At 41.6% G+C, this 18,774-nt stretch overlaps 1 protein-coding gene across 12 annotated transcripts in view; it reads left to right on the top strand.

The window, feature by feature from the left end:
- Positions 1-6,386: 6,386 nt before the first annotated feature.
- LOC118122008 (unconventional myosin-XVIIIa-like) overlaps positions 6,387-18,774 on the top strand; it is a 71,652-nt gene continuing 59,264 nt past the window's right edge. For 9 of the 12 annotated variants that reach the window (XM_047343452.1, XM_047343451.1, XM_047343448.1 and 6 more), the window contains exons 1-4: positions 13,762-13,894; positions 14,681-14,747; positions 14,887-14,910; positions 16,294-17,079. In XM_047343452.1, coding sequence (XP_047199408.1) covers positions 14,709-14,747; positions 14,887-14,910; positions 16,294-17,079 — 849 coding nt within the window. In that variant the 5' untranslated portion in view covers positions 13,762-13,894; positions 14,681-14,708. Of the gene's footprint in view, positions 7,403-13,760; positions 13,895-14,680; positions 14,748-14,886; positions 14,911-16,293; positions 17,080-18,774 lie in introns of those variants that run through there. The other 3 variants (XM_047343450.1, XM_047343453.1, XM_047343449.1) reach the window with 3 other exon arrangements.

Genomic DNA, 18,774 nt, shown 5'->3' with positions numbered 1-18,774 from the left:
AGTTTCAGCGTGTTTATTTCCTCAAAAGATATCATCTGTGTAAGTGTACTTAGCTTTACTAGGCCTTTAGGGATTTGGAGGTGTTGCAATTTCCTATTCACTGTATTGGGAAGAAACTGTGTAAACATGTTTTGCAGCATTTCTTGAAAGCTTTTCTATAAATATAGTCAAACCATTGTACAGTATTTGCTGTGATTTATTCATACCTACCCTCTGCTACACTTACACTATCATTACTGACAAAACACGGTCCGTATCCAAACAGGCAGATGATGCGTTTAAGCACCAGTACCTTAGTGGGCCTGTTAAGCAGCAATGCACAAGGACTCCGATGTGGTTCGGTCTCCATGTTTTGTCTGATTCTCATCGTTTTGTCTTTCTTAATTGTGCTGCAGGAGGCCAAATTTAATCAAATGCAGTGGAGTGTAACTTGCAACATGTCTGTATCATAGTATGACAAAAGGCCAGAATTTGCTTGTCACGGTCAGACGTACTTGAATAAACCTCCTGCTGGGAGTCATATCACATAGTAAACCAAATCAATAGGATATGCTTATGTTTGATGATTTGGATTATTACATAGGTCTGATGCAACATGGAAGGAACAAATTGGGGCAACTACAATCACACAAACAAGCCAGAAAAACAATTACAAATAAAAGTCTAACAAAAAAACGTACACAATCCAATCAATAAAATAAAATATAACATATGACAATAAAACCTTTACAGGCTGAGGATAATTTTACTGTAACTGCATCCTATGTTCTATGTCAAAACACCAGGAGGGGTCACTGCTGTCCAGTTTACACTGATGCTGCATTCAAGTACTATTGGAACAATTTAAATTTAAACCCCAAACGAACCAAAAAATATTGAATTTATCCACAGATCATATGTGCAGACCGATTTATACTTAATTATACTTATATTATACTATAATTTTTGGTACTAGAGACATTTTGTGAAATAGTGAAGAAAAAGTTTAAAACCTACTCAAGCGTTAGTATAAACATATGTTATATACTTTATTAATGTTTAGTGTTTACGTTGTTAAAGTCATGATCTGATACATGTTTTATTGTTCTGCTGTTTGTTTTTTAGTTTTTTTAAACAAAGGAGAGATTGATTGCATTCGCTGTAGGTCGGGTTTGGTAAATCGGAGCTTACAATGAGCCCCTCGAACGCATCACAAGTACATTTCCTTGCACCTCCTGTCAATTCTGAGGAAGAAAATGCAGCAAACTTCTGGTAAGACAACAACACAGTCATTCCAGGTAAGTCCCCGTCACATCTGCTCACAGTGTTTACTCTAAATATTTTCATATGAATGACATGTTTACTGTCTGTGCTGTTCCCTGAGGTGCTGGAGAATGAGGGCAAAGCAGCTTAAAGCCAGAGCATTATGGTCAAGCTGTGGGTTAGGAGCACATATCACGTAGCTGTGCTGTGAAGTGACTTCACTGAAGCAGAAAGACAAGGTGGTTTTCAACGCTTTCCTGCAGAAAAACAAGTTACCATGAGAATATGCATTGGATGGGAAGTGACTGCAATTTGCTTTCGGGCTGTTTCATTGCCTCTCTCAACTCAGGACACGTGAGGATTAAGTGCGAATTGATGGCTTTTCCACAACAAAGCAGGGTTAATATGGCTGTGCACGTTCAATGGAGATTGCCATGCACTGGTGTTGAGATGTAGCAGGTGCACGGGTGTAATGGTGATGCTGAACGTGTGGCAGCAAAGCAGGTGAGGTCAGAGCTCCTCCAGTGCGCAGGGCAACTTCACACGTGTCAGTGTAAAGGACCAAGTGGACCCAATCCAAATCAAGTATGTAGTATTTATGGTTTTAGGCTATTTCTTTTATAATGCATCGATAGGTGTTGTCAATTCCCCGACACACTGCTGACAAAGTAGTGTCCCTCTGATTTTAATTGATTTTGCTTGAGAAAATTCAGATTCAGATTAAGAAAACTTACATTTTAGAAGAAGAACCATGAGCTGTTGTCATGCAATAAACTATTTCAGAGCTTCCCAAACTTCTTGAGACTTGAGCCCCGTCTAAAGATTTAGCAAAACCTCAGAGGCCTACAGCCGGATTTGCACATTAGCAGGAACGTAGCACAACATTAAAGGGAGATCAATGCTCTGTTATGTAAGTGTGCAGTAAGAATACTGTACTAATAATCATCTTAAATAATCATCTCAATATTGATAAAAACAACCGTGATTACCATAGCGACCATAATCCTGCTATTTTCTGTTCAAGAATAATACAAGAATCATACTTAATCAGATGTAGTTTAATATATTCGATTTTTCCCCCCAGAGCAAACAAAATATATTTTGATGAATTTACAAAATGGAAGAATTTTATAGCCCAGCCACTTTTTAAATACGTTTTGCGAAAAACAACATCTAGGAAGATATGGATTATGGATATCATTATTTTAGGGTGAACTTATGCTGATGATGTGTCATGGCTTGTGTATTTTATATATTGCTTTTCTAGTCTTATTGACCACTCAAAGCACTTTACAGTTCAAGCCACACCCATACTTTCATACAGCGCTGAGCATTCACAATTTGGCATTTAGTATCCTCCCCTTTGGACACTTTGGAGGAGCTTGGGATTGAACCACCGACCCTTTGGTTAGTGGACAACCCGCTCTATCCACAACCGCCCTATGAGAATTGATGTATTAATTTGTCAGAGGAACATGACTGATGCTTGATATTTTAAGACGATTATCATAAAAGTGCACAATAATCAAAAACAAGTCAATAAATTTCAATTTTTTTTTAAATCAAAGATCATCAAGTTCATATTTTGTCATGGGTCAGTTATTATGAAATATGTAACAGATTCAGCTCACATCTGTGATCAGCTGAAGCCAGAACCCTACAGTTGTTACTTACAACTACTAAATGAATCACCATTTACACAGACTAATGAGTGGTGACAATCTGAGCCCAGCGGCAGCGCATCTGAAATATTGATTATCGGTTGTTGTGACACAGTGAAATAACAGCTGGAACAAAATGACTCTCACACCTAATTCCTCACAAACTACTTGATCCAACTTCTCAGGGCGTAATGAGCTCCAAATATTGATTTGATGCATACAAAGTTCAAGAGAGGCTCTCGAGTGTTTAATGAGCTGCAATCAGTTCACTGGTGCTCGTCGTATTGAAGCACACTGGGGGGAAAAAGAAGCAGTTCATGCTTCACAAGATGGATATTAACTGTGAGGGTAGAGACAAAGCAGGGGCAGAGTTGGTTAAGGGAAACATAAATGGCTGAAAAACATTGCAAGCTGAAGTAATGATGGTAAAGCAACAAAGAAAGACCTGTAAGTGCAGGCTTCACAGCCGGGGAAAGACGTGAAGCAGAGGAAAATGAAGCTGAAAGAAATCAAAATGTTAGAAAATAACACACATTCAGAGTAAAAACGACCGCATTCCTAACACTATACCTCTCGAACAAAAGAAAATCTGAGGGCAAAGAATAAGGAGTATTTCAGGGAAGGGACAAGAGAGGATGAGAAAAATGCTCATCACAAAAGAAGTGAGGTTGAATGAGATGCTCAAGGTGGGGATCGAGACCATGGAGTCGTTATAGGATCACAAAGCGGAAGTTTTTCGTTGAGGAGCTTCAGCTGAGGTCCACTGAGCAGAAAGGACTCCAGAAGTGTGAGAGCAAAACAAAGTGCCCTTCGGGTGAAGATCCACCACCTCAAAGAAAAAGCAGAGAGTCAGGCGGAGAAGATCAGACAGATAACAAAACACAGAGCAGCTAACAGCATACGGACAAAATGAAAGCTTTGCAATATGAGAAGAGGGAGTTGATTCAACCATCGACAAGATACATTTTGCAAATATGGCTGCTCTGCAACTCCTAACCGTTAGTGTGTGGAGGTTAAGGAGGTCAAGAAGGAGGAGGTGGATGAGGAGGAGAGGGAGGAAGTGAACCAGGAGCTGTGGACGACCAACTGACACTGAGAAAGAAGAGGCCTTCATGTCGGTAGAGGTTCATCAACTCCTTCTCTTGTGGCTCCCGCTGCATCGAATCAGATTGAGCTGAGCCTGAATCCCAGTTAGGAATTTATTAGCAACACCAAGCTGAAACTAATGCAGCACTAATCCAACAATCCCGCAGTAAATCCTTATTCATGAAGGTTATAATGTGCAGGTATTATTGAATTTGTTTTGGAGAAGTGCTGACACAGCTTTGTTTATACCAACGGATTGTATTGTCTTTTACAGTTGTTAATGTTATGTTGAAAATATAATTTCCTTACACGCTCAGATCCCAGGAGACTTAGGCCTTTGGTCCACACTAATGTGAATATTTAAAAAAAGAAAATCTATCCACCTCCATGTGACCCTTGTATTTTCACATGAGAACAGGAATTTTATTTTATGTTGTCAAGGCCTTAAACCCACACAGCAAAATCAGAATACCCAAATTAACTCTGTCAGATTCGATTTCTACTCTTTTGAAGTGTCTGCATGGGTCCAAACCACAAGGTGGTAATTTAACTCTTTTTGGAGAGTAAGTACCGTAACACTAGTTTAGTATAATTATTTTCGTAGTTAAAATTTAACACTTCAATCTAACACTCAAGTCAAGGATTCTCTCTGTCTCTGCTTCACTCTGTGTGTATCTGTGTCCGATGATGGGGGCGGAGTTAATTTACTGAAATTCACTCCTGAGGTGTCACAGCCAGGTTCAGAGTTCAGAGTGGAAAGTAAAGAGTTTTCACATTTACCCTTAGAGATTTGATTGAAAGACACTTCATTTTGACACCAACTATTTGTCAACTGAGAGTTAAATATAAGAGTTTTGACTCTGTCCAGAGTATAAGTAACTCTACACCGAAAATATAACTCTTGTGAATTTGTTGTGCACGGTAAAATCTCTGCTTATGTTTCTTCCACGTTCCCTCAGTGTGTGAAGGTCAGTGGGATTTTGTTCACACTGTCGATGGGCTTGTTATGGTGTTGTTGGTGCAGACCCTTGTCGCTTGAATTTCAGTCTCTCTTAAATAATTTGACAATAGTAAATGTTTCGGAGTCCAAAACTAAAAGAGAGCCATTTGATGGCTGCTTGGAGTTGCAACTTGGGCAACAGGTTAATCTTTGATGATTCTGAAAATACCCCCCCCAAAAAACCTGATAAGGAGAATTCCCCACATCACCATGAGGAAACGTCAGCTTTACAAGAAACAAAGACGGCACAGACGTCACAGTTTCTCCCTGACGTGCCCACAGTATCACAACAGTCTGTCCACGTTTATGACAGATCTCAAATACTGTGTGTACGGTGCATCGCCCATGTAGACACATATTATTATCAGACACCACACCGTAGATAATGACCACAGTATGTGCGTGCTGTGTACTTTGGTGTTTCTAACTGGTTGTGAGTTCAGACAACAACCAGCACATAAATCACTGAGCTGCTGATCGAGATCTCAGGCTGCTGGTTTCTTTCCTGCTGCAACGTTTTGCTTGAAATCTATGGTTGTGAGGACATTTATTCCAGTCCTCACAACTTTAATGGGCTTTTTGAGAGTCAAGACTCGGTTGTATAGGACTATTAGGTGTGATTTAAATGTAACTCTCTGAGTGACAGTCCGAGTTAGGGGCATGGGCATAAGAGGAGGAAGTGTAATAATACTTTGAAAGGCTTCTTTATGAAAACCATGTTCATTTGGAGGAAATCTAAGTCCCGTTAAAGAACAGTGAAAAAAATGGGAATGAAAAGAAATAATAAAGTAGAAATTGCTAAATGGCACAGACCCAGATGGGGCAAAAGGGAAGTTATGGCTTTATTAATATTACCAGATTTCCAAAGGGCCTCGTCTGACTGTTCATTGATAAATTTGAGCAAAGCCAGATTGAGGCCTTTTTTTAAATTCACGAGAGAAAGTTTGGAAAGAAGGGAAATATAAAAAAAATTGTAAATACATATTTGGTTATATGAAATAGTATGTAAAGTGCTTTGAATAAAATAACTGTTAACATCTTAAAAAGACACAACCCAACAAACAACACACAGATTAGGTGAGGGTAAGGGGTTGTAAATTCACAATGACTGTCCTCTTCTATCAAAAGACATTTGTATGTATGCTTGCTTGTGATACTGTGTGATATGGGAGTGAAGTATTTGGATAAAGTTGTCAGTAGTTCAATAGTATTTTATGGAATCTGATATAATGACATATAATCAGCTTGGTGGGTTTTCAGTTAAGATACGATTGTATTGTGAAATTAAATGTATTATTCTTTTTTTTATCTCTTTCCTACAGATGACATCACTGGACCCCATCTGCTCTTCCTGCTCCCTGGTGCTTTTGAAAAAACAATTCTCATAAAAGTTTATATAAAACTTCCCTTTTTGTTCTAATCAAGTCAATCTGGTTAAAGGCTCCAGAAAGCAAGCATGTTTAACCTAATTAAGAAAGACAAGGAGAAGGAGAAGGACTTGGGAAAGAAAGAAAAGAAAGACAAGAAGGAAAAGAAGGAGCGCATGTCTCAGGCGGAGCTCAAGAGCCTGGAAGAGATGAGCATACGCCGAGGCTTTTTCCACCTCAATCGAGGGAGCTCTAAGAGGGACACGAGGAGCAAGCTGGAGATCTCTGGTCCCATCCCCATCAAGGTGGCCAGCAGCACAGAGCTCAGCCTGACGGACCTGGAGGCCGAGTGCCTCCACAGCACACAGCAGGACGTGGGGCAACTAAGTGCAAGCGTCTCTGGTGAAGACGTTCAGGGAGATGAGCTGGAGCATCACCACAGCTCCGTGAAGGAGAGAGCAGCTAAGTTTGGGGAGTTGGCCAGGTTGAATTCAATGACGGGCCAGAGGCAAACGTCTTTTTCCCAGAGGAGCAAAGAGGACAATGCTTTGGAGGCCCCTGGGTGGAATTGGAATACATCATCTCTGAGGTCCCACCCCAACACAAAAAGCATGGTTCATATTCCCGAGATGGTGGAGAAGACCTTCCCTGGGGCTGACCTACAGTTGCCCGTGCTTGCCGCTCCACCGATACCGGATCCAAGAGAGCTCGAAATACAGCGGCGCAACACTGGGGACTTCGGCTTCTCTTTGCGGAGGACCACCATGCTGGACAGGCACCCCGACGGAGGAGTGCGGCGGCACGTGGTGCACTTTGCCGAACCAGGCGCCGGGACCAAGGATCGGGCCCTGGGCCTGGTGCCAGGAGACAGGCTGGTGGAGATTAACGGGACCAACGTGGAGAAGAAGAGCAGGGATGAGATTGTGGAGATGATCCGTCAGTCTGGAGAGTCGGTGCGGCTGAAGGTGCAGCCGATCCTGGAGCTGAGTGAGTTGAACCGCAGCTGGCTGAGGACAACTCAAGGCCTGCAGAAAGAGGTCTTTGACGTGAGTAGCACTGTTGAATCATTTTCAGTCCATCGGGTGGACAGATTCAAACTTAGAGAGACACATTCTACCTCTACTTGTTCGGTTTCTTCATTGTGCCAGTTTTAAACCTGCCTGTTTGGAATGGGCTGTTTCTTTGGCCTGTGGTGATGCTGGTTGTAGCTTTCTGTCTCTGCGGCAAATTAAGAGCAGCTATGGGACTCAGTCAACAGAACCCTGAAGCTGCTCCACCGCTGCTGCACAAAGAGCTGTTCATCTGTTTATTCAAAGTTGGGTGAAGCTCGACTCATTACGCAGAAACCCGAACTGGAGAATCAGTTATCGCTGTTGTTGTGAATGTGCTGTTGTCGTGATCGACAGAGCGCTGGTCGCTACTTTTTAAAGTTTACTAATATTGAATGTATCGCGTGTCCAAATCAAACCAAAGTCAGCGCTGCACTTCTTTGGATCCTGTGTGAAGGCGGTAAGATGAATGCTCGTCGAGATATATGTTCCACATACAGAAATAGATTTCTGGAATTTGTAAAAAGATAATGTCATACTTAGAAGTGCCTACATCTTAAATGCTGCTTTTTTTTAATGGATCTTGTGAAAATTTCAGATTTTTTTAACTCTTTCTCCATATTTGTAGTGCTGATGAATAAGCATTTCTGTATCTTTGTTATTTGGGTTTTCACACAGACGTGGGTTTAGAATTTAAACGTTATCTCCTAAATCTTCTCTACATGCCAGTATTTTGGTAACATTGGGGTTTTTCTTTCTTCTTTTTCACTCATACATAGTGCTTTTGTGTTTGCATGTATGGGGGAGTGTGTGTTTTGAAAAAGAGAATGTGTTCTGGGGTGTATATAATCCCCACCCCTCAACCCCCCGTCCTTTGACAGTAAACAAAGGGATGCTGGAGGAAACAATGGCCCAAACGCCACCGCGGCTCCCGGCCATATGGTCGTGTGAGACTGTGCTGGCTGCTCATTCAGTTCTCTCTCGCTCGGATAATCAAGTGCAACAAGTAGAGGAGCATCAAGTTGAAGTGTTTATTAGCCTGCACAACAAACACCTGTATTTCTTTATACAGCCTTTGTGGTAGCAGAGGGGGTGAGATAGGAGTAAACGGTTATTTGAGGCATGAGTACAGTGTCTTCACCGGAAAAAAAAGGTCCTCAACTCTGAGATGTAGGCTTAATTCTCTCATCATACGATATATCATATTAGCTAAATTTTAAGGATAGAATAAGAAGTGCAAAGGGCCGCACATCAGTGTGTGTTTAAATTTGAATATGAAAAGATATCACTGGACCATGGATTTAAGAAAATGTCATGACCCAGTATTTTTGTCTATTTACACCCCCTTGTATAATTATGGTTTGTGTATATCATAATAATAACAACAACAACAACAACAATATTAATAATGGTAATAATAATATAAACAGGGGGTCAGTTGTCAGATACATAATTATTTAGAAGATGTCCTAAACTAACTAATGTTACGTGTAATGAAGGAGATTCTCTCCATTCTCTCAGACCTGGGTCAGATGTAGTTGGATGTGAAAGGTCTGGGCTTTACCTGTTGCTCTGGTTGATGAGTAAGATGTAAAAGCTGCACTGTGCGAGGCCTGTAAACTTGAGACATCAGTGGAAAAGGAGACGCTAACATTACTGGTGTTACCAAGCGTCATTCTGTGAGGCTCACTGGTCTTTTGTGGGCTTATATGGTTATCAGAAAATCCCTCATCCATTTTTGATGATACCGATCACTGACAGACAAGAAATGAAGGAGGAATGCTTTACATGTGTGGCTCTGTGTTATGTGTGCCGGAACAGGCCGTAAACAATGGATCCATCACAAAGGGTGTGATGCACAGTGCACGGTAAAACATCAGGTGTGAGCTTGATGCATGTATCCTCCATCTAAACTTTTTACCCATAAAACTGTCATTTAGAATTCCACTGAATGGTGGGAATGAAAGTGTACTCGGCCGGGGACGCAGTTCATTTGCTTCCCCAGAGGAGACCCTCGTCTCATCATCTTACTTTGTCCTACATTCCCCTAACCTTGATCATCATCATAAAACAGGCCATTTTGAAAAAGCAGAAAATGTGAGAGTGAGGCTGACCTAGAAGCTGCCGCACTATTTATAGGTGGTTATAATAAGGTCTGGATTCTAGATCTAGAGCTCCGCAACACAGTTGGACATCATGTGTGGTGCAAGATTAAGAATTTACTTGAACTAAGCAATAACCGGACATGTGTTCAGAATACGTTTGCTGTAAGAGAGTCGCTGTTACTCTCATGCCTCTCCATGCTCCAGCATGACGTTAGCTTAGCTTAACATAAAGATTAACTCCGTCCAAAGAAAAAGCAAAATCCTTCTTTCAACACCACTAAAGCTCACTAATGAACTAAACACTCATGTAACTAAACCTTTAAAAGTCATGGTTTTACAGGAGTTCACGTGCTGCACTATTTCTTGGCCTTGGGCAAATGACTTTATAGAGCACTTTGTCAAAGCAAGAGATCTGTCTAATGGCAGTGAGTACAATAGAGTACATCAATACACAGGAGTGTGTTACTGAACAAAAAGGTATTGTATCAGTTAAACACCTGCTCTCCATCTGCCTGTGGCTGTGTTTTTTGATGGGATCTGATTACAATACTGTCAGGTGGTTGGCTCTGAGGCTGTTAAGTAGGCCCCCTCTCTTTTACATGTGATTCTGTCTTGCTCGGATAAAAAAGTAATTACCAGGGTAAAGGTCTTTGGCCCTAAATGAATACATTGTCAAATATTTGATTATTTGCTATTCTAAAGGTCAGTTGTGGGGAAAAAATAAGCTTAAATGTGCTGTTACATGACATTTCTCATTGTGGTATATATGCATAGTTGAGCACCATTTTTTTCACTGGTGGCTGCCAATGTCCACAATGTAAAACAACTGAGAAATTCTGACCCCTCCATTTAAACATGACTTTCATTAAATGACAGTCAAATTTTTATATTTAATAAGGAAGTGTTTAGACTCTTATCTGCAAAGATTTTGTAACTCATCTCATTTGCCTGTTTTGGCTGAAGATGAATCACCCAAGATTGCAGCACCACTTTTTCATTTTGAAAACATCGTTTAAATCCCATCAGCAAATATCCCAGGTCGTACCCTCTGGGAGCGGATTTTCTTATTTCTACAATAAGAAAAGGAGCCTGAATTCTCCCATGGCAACCTAAATGTAGTCAAATGTTTCATCTAACCTCCCTGCATCACCCTCGGGAGGTAGAGCGGGTCATCCATGGTTGGCGGTTAGATCCCAATCTTCCTCATTCCATGTGCCTTAGTGTCTTTTGGCAAGATACTGAACCCAAAATTGCGACTGTGCCAGCAGTGTTATCAGAGCGATGATAGTCAAAGTGCCGTACATAGATGCAGTGTATAAATGTGTGTGAGTGGCAAAACTGTTTCTGTAAAGGGCTTTGAGTGGTCATCAATACAGGCCATTTACTTGTCTCATACACTTCCTGTCTGTCTTCTGACCAGATGCAGTTTTATCAGCAAATTAGCAAATGCTGTAATCGCCTCCTCCCTCCAAGATGCCCGGTGAAATTACATCATCCTCATTTCCAGTGGGGTGACTCTACAGGAGCAGAGAGTATTAGCACAGGGGTGGATTAGAAAGAGGCGGGGCCTCGGAGGATTAAGCGGCTTGGTTTTTGATAGCGGCTACGCTTGGGATGTTATTTTTCCTTTTCCTCCGTTCTCTACATGTATATTTCATCATTCGATACTCTGGCCCACGGAGTGTCTGAGCTTGTCTCATGTAACGTTGTCAGCCGACATGAGGACCTGTAAATATTTTGACAGTGTTTTTTTAAGGCCGGTCATACTTGACATTCCTGGGTGTGTCACTGATAGCATGTCAGCCAACAGGATGGGCTGCTTTACCTGTGCATTGATACTCGTTTCATGATACTATATATATCTGTGTCACATACACTATATGTTTATTATGCTGTTTTAAATACATGATGCATTTTAGCTGTGTCCTTGGTGCTCAATGCTAGTGTATTCATATCAATGGGTTGTTAGTTTCTTCATCTACACACCCAGTGTCACTCCTGGTGTCTGCACATGTGGTTTTTGTTTGAGCTGGAACTTGTCCTTGGCTGTTATACATATTTTTCATTTCATTACATTATTTTCTGCTTCCATATAAACCACAGAAGACGCAGGTGATCATGCACCTGTAAGAGTTTAAATGTTGCTCCTTCTCCTGAATCCCGAGTCCTACTTTCAGGGAGAAGTTCTGATTTTCAGGCCCATTTAATCGCACTGAATAAAATCTGGGTCACATCCTGGAATTTGCCGAGGAAGGCAAAGGAGTGGGATCCCAGGATTCATTTCATCCGCTCCCTGGTCCCAGAGTATGGATCAGTCCTTTTGTGACCCTTCTTTTTGCGCATACACAGTAAAGATCTGAGATGTTGAGCGCCTCAGAATAAATGTTAGACTTTTATTCCAAGATTGAACAAATAAAAGATGCTTTTAGAAAAGTAAATAGGAAAATATTAGCTATGGTTTCAGGGAATCGATGAAACCATCCTGCATTGTGTATTTTCTTAAAACTGCATATGTCAAGCTCAAAATATTATATTAAACTCCTGTTTATAGTACACAACAATTCACAGTATGATTTATTTATGGAAGCATTTAACTGGGTCACAATCATCAGTGTTTAGAATGTATAGAGTCCTTAATCTTTGGTCTGCACTGTGTGGACCAACAGTCGACGTGATGATGTGTCCCAGTAACTGACGCTGGGGATTAGCCGACTGTGCTAGACAGATCAGCTCGGCCCTGTGTTTGGCTGGAACTTGCTTAGTGTGTGTGTGCTCATACGTGACCTCGTGGTGTGAGCCTTATATCAGACTGTGGGGTTTTATTTTTTGTTTAGAAAGGCTCAATTTTTGCACATTTGAAGTAAGATTGGAAAAATAAAAGTCTTGGATGCCTCTTAGTTCTGATTAAAATAGTCCCACAGACAAACAGTTGCTATCACAGGATACCTTGTACACAAGAGGTGTTTGTTTAATAATTAAATCTATCAAGGAAGAGAGCGTCCCTCCCAGGATTCGATTAACTCCTCCCCTCCCAGCCAGGCCTGCTGCTACTTTCATGTGTTTTCTTTGTGATGCTCCTCCTTGGAGCAGTGAGCTGAATGCCTATACCTAAAGATAACTCACAGTAACCTGTGTTTATACCCAACTGGTTTTGCAGCATGACAACTCTTTCATTTTCAGCCTTGTAAAAAAACAACATTTTGTTTCAATAGGGAAAATATTTGAAATTCTGTGTGTCAATTTACAATGTTACTGCAGATCTACATGAAATGAGTGTATATTGCTGTACCTTGCACCACTGCTTGGTGATATATACGCTCTTGTAATGGATTGCCATCAAACAATACAACATTTTGAATTTAGGTCAGTAGAGGAAGTGTCTGTGAACTAGACTGATGAAATACATTGTTCAACAGCGCCATCTTGTGGTGTAAAACGCATGGTGACGATCATAACGTCCACAAATATTAAAAAGCATGGTGTGGCCTTAGGTCAGTACTGAAATACTGGTATTTTAAATTAAGACGGTATCTTGTTTGATGTGCAGGTTAAAGTGTCATCTTCACACAGATTTCTCACTCTGTCATTATGGAGGTGAATGGAAGATGAAATGAGATTTTCTTTTACCTCAGAGAAATTAATTACAGTACTGCCTTCATGGTTTATTTTGAGCCACTAAGCATTGGGGGTCCCCATGTGCGATTTCCCATTTCAAAAGAAGAAAATACTCTATAATCAGCATTATTTTCAAAAAATCTAAAAAATTTTGCTCATTTCATTACATTTAAATACCTGTGTGCAACTGACGTGATGCTAATTCAGTATTTTACTCACAGATTTGGCTTATCCTCCAGAGTTAAAGAGACAGACCCGGAAGGAATCACCCTGGGTCTTGGTGGAGGTCTGCGCTACTTCAAATTGAGATCTGTTTTATGGAGAAAAAATGTTGCTCTGAGCCACAGATCATCTCTCAATCTTTTAATTGCGTGACTCTGGTTTTTGTGTTCATATAAAATAAAATGCACAAAAGTTTGTTGATCACCTGATGGGGGAGCCCCCCCTCTCTGATCCCGACAGGAGCGGGGAGGGGAAAGTGCCGGTCATAATTAATGTGGCTGTGCAGATCCTATTTATAGCCTCTGTGTATTTCTGCAGCTGTCCCTCATCTATCTCCCTGCCCAGCCCCTCTCACATTCTCACCCCCCCCTCCACCTCCACCCCAGCTTTACCATGCTGTTCCCACTGTGACCCCTCCCTCGCGTGTTGCTGTCCCACTCACTCAGGACTAGTGAGTGTGTGTGCTCCGTGCTGCAGATCCCGGGTCGTACCGTGCTCCGGCGGCCGAGCTCGGAAGATTGGAAGGTTAACCAGGCTTAGAGAGAAGGTAATGGGCTCCGGGGGCCACCGCTGGACTCGGTGTGTGGCGAGCGGCGTGATCTGCTAGAGGTGTACATGCTCTGGTTAGCACATCCATTGGGGCTCTGATGGCGTCTCAGAATGGCCTCCTGCTGAAACTATTTATAGGAGTGGTCTCCTGACTGATGAAAGCAGGGTTAGAGATAGTGAAACATTGCTCACTGAGTAAAAGGCCTGTTAAAGAAAAGTCATGTCATGGGGTTCTATGAAGTTTAGCAAGTTGCATGTTTGACTCATGGTTAAATGTAGTGATGATGTGTATGTTTGTTTTTAGCTCATGGCAAAACCTTTTGTGGTGTGTTACATGTTTTGCGATGGAATTTTGTGTCACCTCTACGAAAGAATGTTTTGTGTGTTGTTTGAGGTAAAGCGTAGCTCTTCATACAAAGTTATAATAACTGATTTAAAACTACAGACATTATTCCAAGTATACATAAAACATATCTATAGTCCTGTTTCCAGAGTGTAGGACTTTTCTTCTTGTCTCTGGTCATGTTGAGAAAGCAAACTATCCTTCCATTTCATGATGTTGCTAACTTGTTCCGTCCTCTGTGCCGCATGGTCCAACTACCCTGTAGGTGTCTGACCCGTTGTGGGCAGAACGCAGCTTCACTTTATCCCACCGCTCGTACATTAATTCCCATTCTTCATCCATTGCTGGCTGTCTTGTTTTGTTTTTTTCTTTTCCTCTCTCTCTCTCTCTCTCTCTCTCTCTCTCATTATTCCATATATTCTTATTCTCCACGTTGCACAGCTTGTTCCATGACTTCGGGCCCGTCACCATGGCATACAGATCACGCTTTTCATTCTGGGAGACTAAGGGAAGTCTTATTTTTTCGGGATTTCTTTACTCTAGTTCATATCTGCATCTCGTTGCTTGGTATTTTTATGTTGATATAGAAAAGCTTTGGTCTGAATATGTGGTTTGATTTTCTTTTGTGTTGCTTTTTTGTTGTGTAGGTTAAAGTTGAGAACAAGCCAGATGTAAGTTTTCACCTGCATGATCTTGAACAATGATATAAACAGTTTTGTGTGCGGAAACAAACTTCTCTACTAATCATGGTCACGACCTTCTGCAAGATTAAGTTAGTTTATTTCACCGCGTCCCAGAAAGTTAGCAAGTAAATATTGGAATAGTCGATATACAAGTACAGTTCTTAATGGTTATTAAAGTTTAGGCTGACAGAGCTTAAGATATAATATATATAAACAAATATATAAGAAAATATATTTAATGTTCGCAATTTAGATTCGATACTTTAAGTCTTAATGGCGTCCTGTTAAGTTTTCTTATATATATATATATATATATAGACATTGAGTGTTACTAAAATGCATCGTGTTCATTTTCAAATGATAGCAAAGCCAATAGTTAAAAAATACTTTATATCCATATGTTTGCTAACCTATTTTTATGACTTTATTGGGATTAGAGATGAAATGGTGTGAACATTTGATATCATGATTATAGTGACCAAAATGTTCATGTTATCAGTATTATTGTGGTATTATTAAAATCTATTATTAATAACAATAATAATAGAGCCAACACCATATCAAATGTGCAACATTAACGCTTAATGCTGCCTAGCCAGCCAAGCGAGAGTGATCGGAAGAGACACGATGAAAACTGATTATGTTGCGCAGACATCGACGCCAAATGTCTGAGAGTCAGGACAAAATACCAGAGTTTGTCTCCAAATGGTCTCATTGCACAGAGACCATTTGGAGACAGTGGATGGTAGCAGTTGGTAGTCGTGGCCAGAGCAGGAGCAGCCTACTCAGCCTTCTGGCATGTTTGTACTACACATAACAAGTTGCTTGCTGTGCCTGTGTCTTTGAGACTTGCTGACTTCGGCTGATGCTGGACAGTATTGATCAAATCACCCGGGTAATCAATTAAAGATTGAAATGGTGGTAGCTTGGGATCTACTTTATACTGCCACCAGCTATCGATAATCAGAATAGCACTAAGCCAGTGGCAAGATACTGTAAGCATCACGGCATCCATATTTACATAACACAAAAATACATTGCTCCATAGTAAGACTTCAGTTTCTAATTTGACCTCAGACTGGCTCTACGATAGAATCATTACAGATTTTAGATGCACGCTCGTTTTTTCCGCAGCCTAACTAATTAAGCTCAGTCCTCCTCCTACTCCTCCACAAGGAGTCAGGATGTGCTCCAGTGTTCATGACCTGATTGCATACACTAACATACATAAGCTCATAGAATACATATTTGAATAATCTTCCAGCCGGAGTTTCTGAGCCCAGAACCTGCTGTTGAAATCTTCGAGTGTTTATCTGCATCGACCACGAGAATAATCCGCACTGTTGTCTGCCTCGCTCTGTTTGTATCCAGTCTGATGCGGAGAGTAGTCAGCCTCAGGCAGACACTAAACCTGGGCTGGACACAGGAAGTGGTCCACAGTTGACCGCATCAACAGCTGAAGCGTCCAACAGTAACGTTACCATGGTCGGCCCAGACGAGGAGCAGAGTTCCAGCGGGAAAAAGGTGATGAGGGTGGTGAGAAGGGTCGTTAGACGTGTGGTTCCTGCCGGGACTGAAGAGCAGAACCAGCCGGCTGTTCCCGTGTCGGCCAGGGCTGTGCCCAAAACCAGCAAAGCTGCTGGGGTGGATAAGGATGATATCTCCATGGGCCTGACCAGCCTCATGGGCCGAAGTCGAACCAAGGAGCACCGGCCTCGCACCCGCACCCAAGACCGCAAAGAGGACGAGAAGGAAGAGGTGGCGCAGGAGGATGAGAAAGGAAAGGTGGAGGAAGAGGAGGAGAAACCTACAGTGGAAAGACCAGAGGAGGCCACGGCACCCACATCTGCACCCACTGCTCCAGCACCAAACCCTGCACCGCCAAAGTGGAACCCCCTCACCCCTCCAGCTGGGTTCATCCCTGCACCCAAGCCGGACCCTTTGGCCCCGCCGGCCGGTTTCATCCCCGTCTCCAGGCAGAATCTCTTGTCTCCTCCGCCGGGGTTCATTCCTGCAAGAAAGCCCAGTCCGGTGCCGCAGAGACAGACTCCCCTGCCGAGAGCTCCGGGATTCATCCCCATCACAAAGACGGACCCCCTGGCTCCACCTGCGGGGTTCATCCCAAAGCCTCGTACAGTGGCTGTGAAGAAACCGGAGGTACCGTGTGAAAGAAGTGCATGTCTGCTACTTAACCCCGGGGGTGGAGCATGCTGAGTGATAACAACACACACATCCCTTCATGTCCATAAAACCTCCTCATGACAAATGTTATATTTTTCTTTTTAAAACACAACTGGGAATATTATTAGGCTACGACTAATTTCTGTAAAATGAATGGAACTCAGTGCATTTTCTCCAAAGCACCAGTGCACCGTGATTTCTGACAGAAAAAAAAAAGTCTTTATACAATGAAGCCAGCCTGCATGAGTGAAGTGAAGTGGGGTGCCTGCACCAGCCTCATGATCAGACTCCATCAGTGGGTATAAGAGCGTGCTCATGGCCCGCACTCTGTTCGTCTGCACAGTTGGAGTCGTCCTACGAGCACCGAGCTGGGACTCATTACTGTCACTTTCTGCAGACAGAGCTTTGAAGTTGTGCTCCGTCTGTTCCTGCCGTAGACCACTGAGGCGGCAGCTTTAAGGATATTCTTGGAAGCTGTTAAAGAAAAAAGAATCAGAATGGGAATTCAGAAACTAACCATGAAACTGGTTCTTTATCAGTTAAACATCCTTTTCTCCAAAAACAGTAGATCTGAGAACCGGTATCCAGGTTTGTCATGCAAATGCATAAAAAAAAAAAAAAATCAGCTTCAGGTAGGCCTAGGATATAAAACAATATCATTAAATATTGCAATAATATCAAATATATATCAATACAATGCTTATACATTGTGCAGTGAGGAGGAATAACACATAACTGATCGACCTCAGATTTGTAAAATGTTTTTCTTTAAACTTAAAAGAAATAATGTGACATTTATGGTGATGAGTATCAATATTAACTCATATGATAGTTTTTACTTCACTTATTACTTATAGTACATCAGTAATATAATGTATTATAGTACAACACAAAGAAACAGCAAAAACAAGAGGGGGAACTAGGGAGAAAGGTCTTGTTCAGCTTAGATGCACAAGTGTGGATGAGCGTGAAGGTTTGTGAACAAGAGCTGTACGTACATTTTGGACGTATCGGCTAGCTACACTGCATATACATTATATTTGAACTTACACAATACACGTTTGTTTGTTGCACTTTTAAACCTTTGTATACTTTCATTTTCTGTGTTTCAGTTTGTACCTCGGACAAGGTTATGTTTTTCTCCCGTATTTAGTTTCCCTGACATCATGTCTGTCAGCAGGTCGTCTGAAAATGTGAAAATGTTATCTACAGATGTCTGTGACATCGGGGGAGCGGTCGGGTTTTAGGAAAAAAGAGAAAGGGATTCGATTTTTAGAGACTTTTTTTGCTGAGGGACATTATGTGTTTAACTGCTCTGGGCAGGATCAAGATTTCAGCTGAACTTGGAAATGTAGCTTTACAGTATGTGTGACTAAGCGTTCCTGGAGGATTATACTGGGGAGTTCTTTCACGCTCCTGTTTTCTCAGCAGTCACAGGAGCTACAATTATATCTCTCTGTCTGTTGTAGACATGGCAGACATCAGCCTGTACCATTATAAACTACAATGTCACTCAAGGCCAGATAGTCTCCTTAAATTCAATGCACAAATTCAAAGAAGTCAGTTCCCTATAAATGTTTCAGATTTTTTTCAGGATCCATGATTTGTTCCCTGGGAGATCAGCGAAGACGTCTAAAAACGCCTTATTTCACAATGTTAGCAAAATGATAA

Source organism: Hippoglossus stenolepis, chromosome 15 (genome assembly GCF_022539355.2).
Source record: "Hippoglossus stenolepis isolate QCI-W04-F060 chromosome 15, HSTE1.2, whole genome shotgun sequence".
NCBI lineage: Eukaryota > Metazoa > Chordata > Actinopteri > Pleuronectiformes > Pleuronectidae > Hippoglossus > Hippoglossus stenolepis.
This window is presented reverse-complemented; position numbering and strand designations above follow the sequence as displayed.